Source organism: Dipodomys merriami, unplaced genomic scaffold (genome assembly GCF_024711535.1).
Source record: "Dipodomys merriami isolate MVZ:Mamm:240054 unplaced genomic scaffold, mDipMer1.0.p SCAF_188, whole genome shotgun sequence".
Classification (NCBI taxonomy): domain Eukaryota; kingdom Metazoa; phylum Chordata; class Mammalia; order Rodentia; family Heteromyidae; genus Dipodomys; species Dipodomys merriami.
This window is the reverse complement of record NW_027203248.1, coordinates 1,243,911-1,258,216: the sequence shown is the minus strand read 5'-3', so window position 1 is coordinate 1,258,216 and position 14,306 is coordinate 1,243,911. Positions and strand designations below refer to the sequence as shown.

At 38.8% G+C, this 14,306-nt stretch overlaps 1 protein-coding gene across 2 annotated transcripts in view; it reads left to right on the top strand.

Annotated features, from left to right (window-relative positions):
* The window catches only part of Vwa8 (von Willebrand factor A domain containing 8), a 281,922-nt gene that overhangs the window by 184,189 nt on the left and 83,427 nt on the right, over positions 1–14,306 (top strand). For both annotated transcript variants that reach the window (XM_070026692.1, XM_070026693.1), the window contains exons 35-37: positions 2,711–2,906; positions 8,871–8,952; positions 12,222–12,426. In XM_070026692.1, coding sequence (XP_069882793.1) covers positions 2,711–2,906; positions 8,871–8,952; positions 12,222–12,426 — 483 coding nt within the window. The remainder of the gene's footprint in view (positions 1–2,710; positions 2,907–8,870; positions 8,953–12,221; positions 12,427–14,306) is intronic.

The following is a 14,306-nucleotide window of genomic DNA, read 5'->3' as shown; positions in this document are numbered from 1 at the left end:
GTGAACTTTAAATGCATTGTATTATCAAAAATAAGACAAGGAAGAGCCGGGTGCTGGTGGCTCACGCCTATAATCCTAACTACTTGGAAGGCTAAGATCTGAGGATCATGGTTCAAAGCCACCCATGCAGCAAAGTCCACAAGACTCTAATCTCAAATAAACCACCAGAAAAACTGGAAGTGGTGCTGTGGCTCACATGGTAGAGCTTAAGTGAAGAGCTGAGGGACAGCGCCCAGGCCTAGAGTTCAAGTTCCACAAAAAAAAAAAAAAAAAAAAAAAGACAAGGAAGATAGGCACAATGGCACACATTTGTAATCCCAGTACTAGAAAGGCTAAGACAAGAGGATTAGTTTTAGATCAGCCGTTATATAATGAGTTCCAGGCCATCCTATTACATTATCTCAAAATCAAAAAGAAGACCAGGTGTGGTGACACATACTTCTAATTCCAGCACTGAGGAAGAGCTGAAGTAGGAGTTGCTGAATTAAGAGTTTGAGACCAGCCTGGACTATATAATGAGACCTTCTCTCAAAAGACAAAGCACACACACACAAAAAGACAAAGGTATTTTTATCCTATTAAACACTATATTATCATAAACAATACACAAAGAAAAATAGAGTATAGTTTATCAAAATGTAAAACTTCTATAAAAGATAATGTTAAAATCCAGACATCAGTGGCTTACACCTGTAAGTGTAGCTACTCAGGAGGTTGAGATCTGAGGATCTCGATTTGAAGCCTGCCTGGGTAGAAAAGTCTATGAAATTGTTTTTTTGCGGGGGGGGGGGGGGGTGGAGGGCTCTGATTGTGGGGCCTGAACTCTGGGCCTGGGCACTGTCCCTCAGCTCAAGGCTAACGCTCTACCACTTGAGCCACAGCGCCACTTCCAGCTTTTTTCTTTTTGCTTATGTGGTGCTGAGGAATCGAACCCAGAGCCTCAGGCATGCAAGGCAAGCGCTCTACCACTGAGCCAACTTCCCAGCCCAGTCTATGAGATTCTTATCTCCAGTTAAATACAATAAAGCTGTAAGTGAAGCTGTGGCTCAAGCAGTAGAGTACTAGCCCTGAGCAAAAAAAAAAGCTCAGGGACAATGTCCAAGCCCTGAATTCAAATCCTAGGACTAGTGGAGACACACACACACACACACACACACACACACACACACACACACACACACACACACACACACACACACACACACACACACACACACACACACACACACACACACACACACACACACACACACACACACACACACACACACACACACACACACACACACACACACACACACACACACACACGAAGGAAGGAAAAGATACTGTTAAAGAACTGAGAGTGTTGCTTAACTGACTCAGAGCCTGACAGCAAGTGCTCATCCCTGAGTTCAAACTCCAGTATAATAAGAGATGGGAAAGGAAGATAAGAGAAGGGAAGGAGAAAAGGGGTGAGGAAAGAAAAGGGGAGAAGAAGAGCCACAAAAAGTATGCAGAGAGAGAGAGAGAACAGAACAGAACAGAAAGCATGTGAATATGGGCAGTCTTTTTGACAGCATTGAATACCAATGGACAAAGGCTGGTGGTATTTGGACAAAAAAAAAAGCTGTCCATGTGGGAAAGGATGAATTTGGGTCCTGCTTCACACAGTTCATTGAAATAAATTTTTATTGGTTAAGAACTTAAACATGAAAGATACCACTTTAAGACTTTCAAAGAAGGCTGGGAAGGTGGCTCAGTGATAGAGTGCTTGCCTTGCATGCATGAGGCCCTGGGTTCGATTCCTCAGCACCACATAAGCAGAAAAAACCTGGAAGTGGCACTGTGGCTCAAGTGGTAGAGTGCTAGCCTTGAGCTGAAGAGCTGAGGGACAGTGCCCAGGCCCAGAGTTCAGTCCCCACAACTGACAAAAAAAAAAAAAGACTTTCAAAGAAAACATAGGAAAAATATGCCTTATGATATTAGGAAGGACAAATTCATATGGTAAAAATTTAAAGTCATGCATAAGAAAATGGTTAAACTCATAAGAGACAAAGACATGTGGTTAGGAAAGGCCACTCCAAGGGCTTTAAAAGTTTGTCATGTTTTCTTCTTTATGCCAAAAGTTAGATACATAAGTGTCACTTATATTACTTTTTGTCAATAGTGGATTTTGAACTCAGGGCCTTGTACTTTGTTAGTTTGTTTGCTTGGATGGTACTTTTCACTTTGAGCTTTTCCTCCAACCCAGTTTTTTATTGGTTATTTGAAGATGGAGCCTCTTACTAGGATTATAGATGTGAGTCCACTGACACTCTATTCTGCTGTATTTTCTTTTAATTGTAATTTATTTCAAAACAAAAAAAATGGCCTATACATTTCACACTTGTCTAGGCTATAATGATCGGTGGAGCAGCCATCTTCTGGACTAAATTCAAAAAGGCTGAGGGATAATGTGATTTTCTTATGTGTGTGAAACTCTTAAAGGGTTACACTAAAAGTTGGGGTGAGTATAGTATACTATTACTTTAATCTCTCTTTTCTTCTTTTTTTTGTAAGAAAACTTAGCAGAGCTTTATTGAGTGAGTGAGCAAGCAGATAAGCAGACAAAAAGCAAAACAGATAAGCAGAAAAGCAGAGACACAGCTCTTAACCGAGTGTTGATGTATTCAAAGAGACACCTTCTTTTTTTTTTTAATATCTCTTTTTTCTTCTTTGTTTTTTTCAGTCCCCCAGTGAAGTTTACTCTTGGAAGAGGCCATCATCATTGCATAAACAGAGTAGCACAGACCTAGCATTCTATGGAGGAAAGAAGAAAACTGGAACTCCAAGACAGAGCAATTGTGTGACTCTCATAGATACTAATCAAGTAGTCAGGATTTTACCCCCAGGAGAAGTCCCTCTAAAGGACATCTACTCAAAAGGTAAGAACTTACCAACTCCTCATTTACCAAAGGTATCTTGCTTTTGGTAGAGGGCATTGAGTTTGTCATTATTACTTGATATTTATAACTTGATATTTATGTAGATCATTCTAGAAGGTTAGAATTAGCAAGAGAGACCCAGGTGTGTTTTGAAAGCTCTCCCTTGTCTCTACATGGTGTATGCTTGTGGCACTGTGGTGAAAACTTACTGCACTCACACAGGGGTCTCAACAGTTGTTCCAGGAGTGTGAAGGAGGAGGTCTCTGGAAAGCATCCTAATTTGAAACTTACTATTATATACCCACTCTATTTATCTACAAATACAGTAGAAGTGCATTAAACCTAATAGTTAATAGGTATGCATCAAATTACATTTCTAGAAGAAATTAATTTTTAGCATAATCTCATCTTCTCTTTGAAATTTTTCTTGGTTAACTAGCCTGACAGCCTTTCTACGTCTTGCATATAAACTGTTCCCCTGTTCATGGGAACTGAATGATCAACACTGCAGCAGTGACTTCCCTTTAATGGCCAGTGAACTAATCCCTAAATACAACCTACACTTCTCTTTGAAATCCACCTGGATTATCATGGAATAGAAATGTGGAAACATTTAGAAGGAATGGACAAGCATTTGGATAAGTTTGGAGGAAAACCTGGCTACTGTTTTCACTTCCTTAATCCAAAAAATACTTTTTAATATACTAGGAATAAAATTCTTACTTTCTCCTTCTTAAATAGCAGACACAAACCACTAATGCATTTTCTCAACCCCTATGCTATGAAATCAATTTGCACAGCAAAAGAAAAGAAAAATAGAGAAAAAAAAGTTCTTAAAAATTAGTTGATTTATGTTGCTATCATGGGAAAACTAAAAAGCATTCTGATTTTTTTAAGTGTCTGCAAGCAAAATGTTTAACTTGGTTAGTGAGGCATGTCTAGTCATCCCATCAGTTTCAATAACTGGTCATTTTGGGAAAAGAATCCTGGTCTATAAATAATTGAACTTACTTCACCTAGGCTTTAGTAGCAAGAATTGTAAAATAAGATATATGTTGTAAACCTTTATCCAAGATTGCCTTATATCCTATACAGTACAATGCAGATTATGTGTGTATGTTAAAATAAATACTCTCACTTATTTGTGGCTATGTGCATACCCAGTCTAGCAGGGTGGTCAGATTACACAGTAACTCTTCTTACTTACCCATCCTTTGCATATCTCCTTCTCTTCTTCCTTAGCCACCTAGAACCTTCCCTTGACTTTCCCTTCCACTCAGACCTGACTCAAGATCCAGATTTTCCACCATGGGATTCTTTCCAACTCTTCAAAGGCCTATAGTGGCTTATAGAGAAAGAGAAGACATTTCAAACAAATAAATACAAGTTTGTGTGTGTGTGTGCGCACACACACACGCACACACAGAGAAAGACATGAAAGTAGGAGGACTATTAAATAGGAAGGGGAACAGTAGGAGTGGGGATAAAAGTGGGTAATGGAGAAATATAGTCAGTACTTATATATATTATGCAAATGAAATAATGACTCACATAAACTATTTTAAAAAAGAATAAAAGGAAACCTTCCTTCTTATTCTGTGAGTACTGTAAGACAACATCTCTGTCTCTTCCCAAGTGGTTCTTAGGATATATGGTACAAACTAAACTCAAACATGTCTGTTGAACAATTAAGAAATACATTTTTTTTAAAGGTGTCTTTTTATTTTATTTTATTTTTGGGGTCCGGTCGTGGGGCCTGAACTCTGGGCTTGGGTGCTGTCCCTCAGCTCTTCAGCTCAAGACTAGTGCTCTACCACTTGAGCCACAGCACCACTTCCGGCTTTTTTCTTATGTGGTGCTGAGGAATCGAACCCAGGGCCTCAGGCATTCACGGCAAGCGCTCTACCACTGAGCCAACTTCCCAGCCCCCAATACGTTGGTTTTTTACAGAATGCCTGTTAAAAAGTACTTTAAACTTCAAACATGAAATAAAAATGTCATTTGTTATTTTGATTGAATGAATTCAGTGTGGACATCCTGAGTACCTCATTCCAATGTAAAATTAAATAAAAATTAGATAGGAAAACAGAAAGACAGAAAAACAGAAAATAGGCAAAAATCTTTAAAGACAGATTTGATGTAGATGAATCTTGTTGTTTGTTTTTTATTCAGATGCCTTAGTTGCCGAGGTTATGTTAAATGGGGCTATTTTATAAATAGATGCTAACCTAAAGCTAGCTCAGCTAGGGCTTGTGTGAGACAAAATCACCTCCATCTCTGTCCAGCCAAGTCTCCTCAAGCAAGTCCCATTATTATCTGACCTCTGGAAAGCCTCTGCTTCCTCATCTCTCAAACAGGAAACAACCAGTATATCACTCCTAAGAAACATGAGCAGGACTCTACATCAGGTTAGTATGATTATGAACTGAGTGCTAATTCTGCCACATCGTGCAATCCCAATGAAGCACATTGTGACATCCTAAGATCAAAGACAGAATTAAAATGATAACATATTTTCAAATAAACTCTAACTGCCGAATCATTGACCCCTTTGGGGAAATAAAGATAGTGGGAAAAACAACAGGCTATTTTCAGATAATAAAGAATTGCAGCCTACAAGAATAAGAACCGTATGATTATCTCAATAGATATAGAATTTAACAAGATCCAACACCCCTTTATGATGAAAGCTCTGGAAAAACTAGGAATCCATGGATCATTCCTCAATATAATAAAGGCTATGTATAACAAACCTACAGCCAGCATTATACCTAATGGCACAAAGCTAAAGCCATTTTCTCTAAATTCAGTAATGAGACAAGGATGTCTGCTCTCTCCACTCCTCTTCAATTTAGTATTAGAATGCCTAGCTAAAGCAATAAGAAAAGATGCAAACATAAAGGGCATCCAAATAGGGAAAGATGAAGTACATCTTTGCAGATGACATGATCTTCTATTTAAATAACCACATGAACTCCACTTCCAAGTTACTCAAGCTTATTTGAAACTTTGGCAAAGTAGCAGGGTATAAAATTAACCCTCAGAAATCAATGGCTTTCCTATATATCAATAACGAGAAGACGTGGCTGAAATCAGGAAAGCAACTCCTTTTGTAATAGTCCTACAAAAAATAAAATAACTAGGAGTTAACTAAAGAAGTGAAGGACCTCTATGATGAAAACTTTAAAAACTTGAAAAAGGAAATTAAAGCAGAACTAAGGAAGTGGAAAAACCTCCTATGCTCCTGGATTGGGAGGATTAACATTGTGAAAATGGCAATACTTCCCAAGGCTATCTAAAAAATCACTGTGATACCTATCAATATCCCAACCTCATTCTTCAATGAAATAGAAGAAGCCATCCAAAAATACATATGGAACAATAAAAGACCCCAAATTTCAAAAACAATCCTTAGCAGAAAGAACAGTGCTGGAGGAATATCAATATCAAACTTCAAATTCTACTACAAAGCCATAGTAATTAAAACAGCTTGGTACTGGCATAAGAAGAGACCCGAGGACCAATGGAATAGGACTGAAGACCCAGAAATGAACCCACGGGCCTATAGCCACCTAATCTTTGACAAGGGAGCTAAAAAAAAAAAATAGAATGGAAGAAAGTCAGCCTCTTCAGTAAATGGTGCTGGCAAAATTGATTAAACACCTGTAGAAAACTAAAGCTACATTCGTATATATCACCCTGAATCAGAATCAACTCCAAATGGATCAAAGACCTCAAAGTCAAAGCAGATACCCTGAAAACATTACAGGAAGGAATAGGAGAAACTCTAGGGCTCCTTGGCACAGGCTGAAACTTTCTTAATAGAGACACAGACACAGAACAAATCAAAGAAAGGTTAGGCAAATGGGACTGCATGAAATGGCAGAGCTCCTGCATGGCAAAAGACATAGCTAGCAAGATCAATAGAAAGCCCACGGATTGAGATAAGATCTTCCCTAGCCATACAACGAACAAGGGTCTCATATCTAAAATATACTTAGAACTAAAAAAATTAAATCCCCCAACAACAAATCCTCAAACAACCACCCGATTAATAAATGGGCTAAAAACTTAAAGAGAGACTTCTCTGAAGAGGAAATAAGAATGGCCAATAGACACATGAAGAAATGCTCAACCTCTCTAGCCATAAAAGAAATGCAAATCAAGACAACATTGAGATTCCACCTCACCAAAGTTAGAATGGTTATAATCAAGAAATCTAATAATAACAGATGCTGGAGAGGATGTGGCCAAAAGGGAACCCTACTGCATTGTTGATGGAGTATAAACTTGTTCAGCCACTTTGGAAAGTAGTATGGAGGTTCCTCAAAAGACTCCACATAGAGCTCCCCTATGACCCAGCAGACCTTTTGGGCATTTACCCAAATGCTCACAAACAAGGCCATACTAAAGCTACCAGCACAACTATGTTTATTGCAGCGTTATTTACCGTAGCTAAGATATGGAACCAACTCAGATGCCCCTCAGTAGATGAATGGATCAAGAAAATATGGTGTATATACACAATGGAATTCTATGCCTCCATCAGAAAGAATGGCATTGCCCCATTTGTTAGGAAATAGAAAGACTGGGGCTGGGAAGGTGGCTCAGAGGTAGAGTACTTGCATTGCATTCATGAGGCCCTGGGTTCGATTCCTCAGCACCACATAAGCAAAAAGAAAAAAGCCAGAAGTGGTGCTGTGGCTCAAGTTGTAGAGCGCTAGCCTTGAGCTGAAGAGCTGAGGGACAGAGCCCAGGCCCAGAGTTCAGGCCCCACGACTGGACCCAAAAATTAAAAAAATTAAAAAAAAAAAGGAAATAGAAAGACTTGGAAAAAATTATATCAAGTGAAGTAAGCCAGGCCCAAAGAAACAGGTCCCATGGTTTCCCTTATTTTCAATAACTAGTAAACGTCTAGGACAACCTTACCAGACAAGTAGAAAGGGTCAAAAGCTGTGCACATATGACCATAAAAGATAAGCAAAATAAACCCCAAGACAGAGACACAAGAGGATTTAACTTTGTTGCTGTTGTTTTTAATGTACTATGTGAGTTCTTTTGTTTCTTTCATATGTTCTTCCCTATTGGTATAACTCCTTTTAACTGTATTTGATTCCCCTACCATCCCTTCCCTCCCACCTCCTCAACTATACTCTCCCCCTTTCCCCCCACCTAAACCGTAAAGTTCACTTTTTTTAATTTTTATTTTTATTTTTTGTGAACATACTGTACAGAGGGGTTACAATTACATGGGCAAGATAATGAGTACATTTCTTATCAAGCATTGCAGCCTCCTCCTTTGTTTACCCTTCACATCCCTTCCCAGCCTTCCCCCGCCCTCCCCACCCAATCCCCCCCCCTGTAAAGTTCATTTTTTAACTTAGCATCTTGTACATCTCATTGTTGCAATGTGCCCTGCATCTTGTGTATATATTTTTCTAATTTGGGGAGGGGAAATAACAAAATGCTAAGACAAGGATACAGGCTGACCCGTTGTAACAATGAGATGTACAAGACACTATGCTAAAAAGACAAACTCTACAACTTGGGGTGGGGAGGGGAAGGGGCAGAAGGAGGAGTTAAGGAGGTGGGAAGGGAAAGGATGGGATGGCTGGGGAAAAGCAAAGGAGGGGGCAACAATGCTCAAGAGGAAATGTACTCATTGCCTTACTTATGTAACTGTAACCCCTCTTGTACAGTATCTTTACAATTAAAAAAATAAAAATAAATAAATTAATTAAGAATTACAGCCTAATAGGCTTTTTTCTTTTTACCATCCTTGTATTTCCTGGAAGGAGTCATAATTTTCAAAGTCTAGCCAAGACTTGACCTAGTATCTTGTCAAATAGGTCCCAGAATTCTACTCTAACTTCCTTCAGCTTTAGCAGCATGCAAACATTCTTGAGTTCTGCTTTGGTATCAAGTAGTCATTTAATACTTGACTCATGTCCTGACTTGTTGCAGGTGTCACCCCCCCAGAGACAGCTGGTTATATAGAAGTTACTGATCTTCAATCAAAGAAACTCAGATATATCCCCATTCCCAGGTAATTAATTTTACCTTTGATCTTAGCTTGATATGTCATTTTAAAAAATGAACCAAGTTCTTACCAAGGATGCTGAATGGAAGCATGCTTTTTGCTTCCTTAAATAGTGATCTCTGGGGCTGGGAAGGTGGCTCAGTGGTAGAGTGCTTGCCTCACATGCATGAGGCCCTGGGTTTGATTCCTCACCACCACATAAACAAAAAAAGCTGGAAGTGGCTCTGTGGCTGAAGTGGTAGAGCACTTGCCTTGAGCTGAAGAGCTGAAGGACAGCACCCAGGCCCAGAGTTCAATCTCCACATCCGACAAAAAAAAAAATAGTGATCTCTTTTTTTCCCCCAAGTTATAATTGGTGTATTTCTTACTATTCTTCTGCATGCTTTAGTGGCATTTTTATTTCCATTTTGGAAAAATATATTCAAGTATTGTAAAATATTTTACATATGTATAAGTCTTAATATTAAATTTCTAGCTTTCATCCTCTTTTGTTTGATTGGTTCTTGTGCTAAGTTTTTCTGCACCAGAAATGGCATTGCTAGTATTGCAGAAAATTTAAAAATTATTAACTTTATGTATTAGTTTTTTGCATTCAAAAATGTCAAAGAATTTTAAATAGCATTTGTTTAATGTTGTTTCTAAATGTGTTACTGTTTCCTTAGTCATGAAGTCATGCCGTAGCTAAAGGATTCCCAGAGATTTAGAATGGGATTCATTACCATTCATTGCTTCTGTCATTGTCCAACCATGCAGCGAAGCCTTTAAACTACTGAGGCTTGTCATACAAAAGTAGAAACAATAATGCTCACCTGTCCTTGAAGATCCCTGAAGAATGCATGTGTCCTTAACTGTAGGATAGTATGTAACCTGCCTTGGGTGCATCCATGGCTTGTCTCCTCTCTCAAGCTAAGCTTGTACCTTCTTTGATCTGCTTGACATGGTGCTTCTTTGTCTTTTCCTTCCCTTTTCCCTACCGTTCCCTGCAGGCTAGAGCTTCTTTCTCCAATTCTTCTCCACTATTGTCTGGGTTAAGATCATATCCCCATCTCTCATGCACTTTCTCCCCTGTGTCTGGTCATCCACATCCCAGTGGGTAAATCCCTACCTGACATACTCCTTCTGCCCAGGAGCCTGTCAGTCATCTAAAGTAACACCAAACTCCCTTCTCCAAACCCAGAAGAAAATAGCTCAACATAACAGTACAAATAACTCAGCAGCACAGTTTCATTTCCTGGGACTGTTAATCAGATTCAAAAAGTATGAAAGATGAAATCATTATTCTAAGAAAGAGATTTCTTTTTTCCAATATATATTAGTATAATGTCTTGGAACACCTTAATGTGCTGGCTTAATAAAAAATGACTTTTAGTCATTTAAGGGAAAATCTTATTCTTTCTTAGTTGTATCTCATTAAAACAGATGATTATTTCATAATAAAAGCAAAGAATATCTAGTTTTTACATCTCTAAAGCATTAATACTTTTTCTAATGTTCTGTTAGTTTCTCCTTCACTGTGTCAGTGTTTTTTTAAATTTTTTTTAAAAATAGGCCACACATTCTGCTTGCCATGAAGAAATCTTGAAAGAGCAGCTGTGTGTACAGCCAATACCAACTGGGCACCATAATTCATTCATGTAGAGAGGCACTGTCCAGTGGAAACATAGTAAAAGCCTTAAAATATGATTTTTATACTTCTTATAGCCATGGATATGTATATCCAAAATAGAATATAAGAAACAAATGTGAAATATATAATACATGAAATAATGGCAGGGCATGATTCCAGTGGTTGATAGAGTGCCTGCCTAGCAAGTGTGTAAGGCCCCAAGTTCAAACCCTGCTACTGCAAATAATAATACATAATTCATGAACTCTATGAATTCCTTATTATAGGTTCACATCACTTTCTAGGTTAGCAAAGACAAAAATAAAATCTGAATCTATTGGAAAGCATATTTAAAACATAAAACATTCCCATAGATGTGTCAGGAGTGAGTCTACCAGGGCAGCTGGGGGAAGGGATAAGTTGCCTGGTCTTCCTAACAGTAAATTGCTAGTATCATCTGGGGTCCACAAGGAAAATGATACTATTTTTGTTTGTTACAAGTGGATCTGTTGGTATCTTATCTCTTTTTAGTTCAAGGCTGCTATGACAAAAGACCACCAGCTCCATGGCTTATGTAACTGCTCTTTGTCATGATCTAGAAGCTGAGAAAGCCAAGATGGAGGTAGCAGCCAGTTCAACTCCCAGTGAGGACTCTTGCAGATGGCTGACTTCTTATTGTGGAACACACACAGCCTGTGGACACTTCTTATCTGAACAGTCCCATTGTGAGGATTCTGCCAATACTATCTTGTCTGAATCTAATCACCACCTAAGACCTTATGTCCTTTTAACGTTAAACGGAAGGCTAGGGTTTCACCATGTAAATTTGGTGGGACACAAGCATTTAGTCAGTAATAAATTCTTTATGGCAAGTTTAGTGACTCTAAATCACTTCAGCTTCATTATGTGAATTTTCAATTTATTTATTTCAATTTTTTATTTTATTTTCTAGCAGCATTGGAATTGGAACTCAAAGCCCTCAGTTTGCTAGGCTGGAACTCTAACACTGTGCCACACCCTTTTTGTTTTTGTTACTTTGGAGATAGGATCTCAGGTCTTTGGCCTTATAGCTATGAACAAGCAGGCCCAGCTTTTTTTTGTTGTTGAAAGGAAGATCTCACTAACTTTTTAACCTAGGCTGAACTTGAACAATGAGCTGCCCAATCTATTATTTTCTAACTAGCTAGGATTATAAGCTTGAGCCCACACCCAGCAAAAATCCTTTTTTTCAAATTCATTATTATCTTAAGTTTACAAATTCAGTGTTGTTGTTTTTTTAATTTCACTTATCCTCATTACTTCCCCAAGCTGTGATATAGATAAGAGCAAATATAAAGAAACTAATGATGTTGCAAACTCAGTTTTTGTGTTTTCTGGGGCTTGAACTCTGTGCCTGAGCACTGTACCTGACCTTTTTTGTCCAAGGCTAATTTGAACTCTACCAGTTGAGCCACAGCTCTAGGCTTTTTGGTAATTAACTGGAGATGAGAGTTTCATGGTCTTTCCTGCGCAGGCTGGCTTTGAACCATGATCCTGAGTAGCTGGGATTCCAGGCGTGAGGTACCAACATCCAGTTGTGAACACACATTTTAACAGAAAAAGACATAGCAAATGTATCATGTGCTTTGTGTTTATGGTTTCTTAGCTGCACTTTGGATTCCCTTTTCAGCCCCAGCTCTCTCTCACCATATACCACGTGGCTATCTGCTATTTCGGATACCGATGCACTGCTGGCTGAATGGAACAAAAGTGGCATCGTTACTGTTGACATGGGAGGGTGTGTCAGGCTCTGGGAAACTGGACTGGAACGTCTGCAGCAATCACTCCTGGAGTGGAGGAACATGATGGGGCAGGATGGTGACCAACATATACAGGTAGCACTTGAATTTAATTCAAAACACACAATTGGGAAAATTGGCTCAAGCATTCAAATATAGTTGCTTAAATAGCTAAAGTAATCTTTAGATTCATAAGTTAAGAAAAAAACAAGTCTAATAGTATAGATGTGAGAAAGTAGAAATATGCCTTTGTTAAAACATGCAAGTTCCTGACATGACAACACACAAATACAATCATCAACTTAGTTTCTTTTTTTTGTCAGTCATGGGGCGTGAACTCTGGGCCTGAGTGCTGTCCTGCAGCTCTTCATCTCAAGGCTAGTGCTCTACCACAGCTCATGGCTAGTGCTCTATCACTTGAGCTACAGCGCTGCTTCAGTTTTCTGGTGATTTATTGGAGATAAGAGTTCCACAGCCTTTCCTGCCTGGGCTGGCCTTGAACACTAATCCTCAAATCTCACAGCCTTCTGAGTAGCTAGGATTACAGGCATGAGCCACCTGTACCCGGCTCAACTTACATTTTTTAACCTGACACATTGGCCAGTTTCTAGCACCATCTTTGTATCTGTTCTTGCTTTCACTGCAACCATCAACACATCTCCTAGCTACTTAGGCAACAGAAACACTAAGAATCTGGCACATAGCAGACTCATAGAAACCTCTAGATTATCAAGATACATTGTACTCATAAACTGACATGTTCAATTGAAACCCCTTTGTACAAGTACTTAAAGATAATTTGAAAAGCAACCTCTAGACAAGAGAAAGTTAGCAAAATATGCATCCAGTAGAGCTTTTATCAATTGCCTGCGAACCAGATAATTCAAGGTTAGCAGTTAAGTATGAGTTGACACAACTTGCCATGAAGAGAACATGGGAAAGGCCACCAAAGCCAAAGGAAACCCAACCATCCCAGGCATCACTCAGCCAGCTCCTCCCGGCTATTGTGTGGAAGAATGAGTAAGGCATCATAGTCTATAGGAAGCACAGAATAAAAGGATTGGTTGGTAATTTTTAAAATTTTGATTTCAAAATAAAGCTTCCCTTGTTTACATATCATTCTTTTTTTTGGTGGGGGGGTCCGGTCGTGGGCCTGAACTCTGGGCCTGGGCGCTGTCCCTCAACTCTTCAGCTCAAGGCTAGTGCTCTACCACTTGAGCCACAGCACCACTTCCAGCTTTTTCTTTTTGCTTATGTGGTGTTGAGGAATCGAACCCAGGGCCTCTAGCATACAAGGCAAGCGCTCTACCACTGAGCCACCTTCCCAGCCCCCTACATATCATTCTTATTTACCAAAAGAAAAGGTACCTTCCTGCCAGAATGGTTACTCTGCCAAAGAGCCAGTCAGTAAGATACTTCCACCAATTATTACATCAGTAATCGGCTAATAATTACTATTTTATATGATTATTTTGCAATCAAAACAGAAATACCTATGTGGGTAGATGAAATGCACCTTTCTGTTAGATACTTGAAGACTTAAAAGTCTGTTTTGGAAATCTCAATCCAAGTCAGCAAGCAATTGCATGTCCTTTTGAAGGCACAACAAGATATCACTTTAATTAAAGCAAACATATTGCTCTAAAATAAACATAGAATGTGGTACAATGAAGTATTGACATAGCACAGGAATCCTTCTCCATACCTATCCACCATCCAAAACAATATTTGAGAATTAATTACATAGGATTTCCTCTCCTATTATTCTAAACACTAATTTCTTCCCTCTTTGAATTGTTTCTGTCCTCTAGTCATTGAGGCCTAATTGTAAATACTTTTGTATTTGAATTTCATCTACTTTATTTGACTTGCTCATATGTTGTAAAAAAATCAAAGGTCACATTTTCCAGTGGTCAAGCTTTGTGACTTAAAGCTGTCCTTTTTTTTCCTCAAAAGGACTTTATAAATAACCTTTG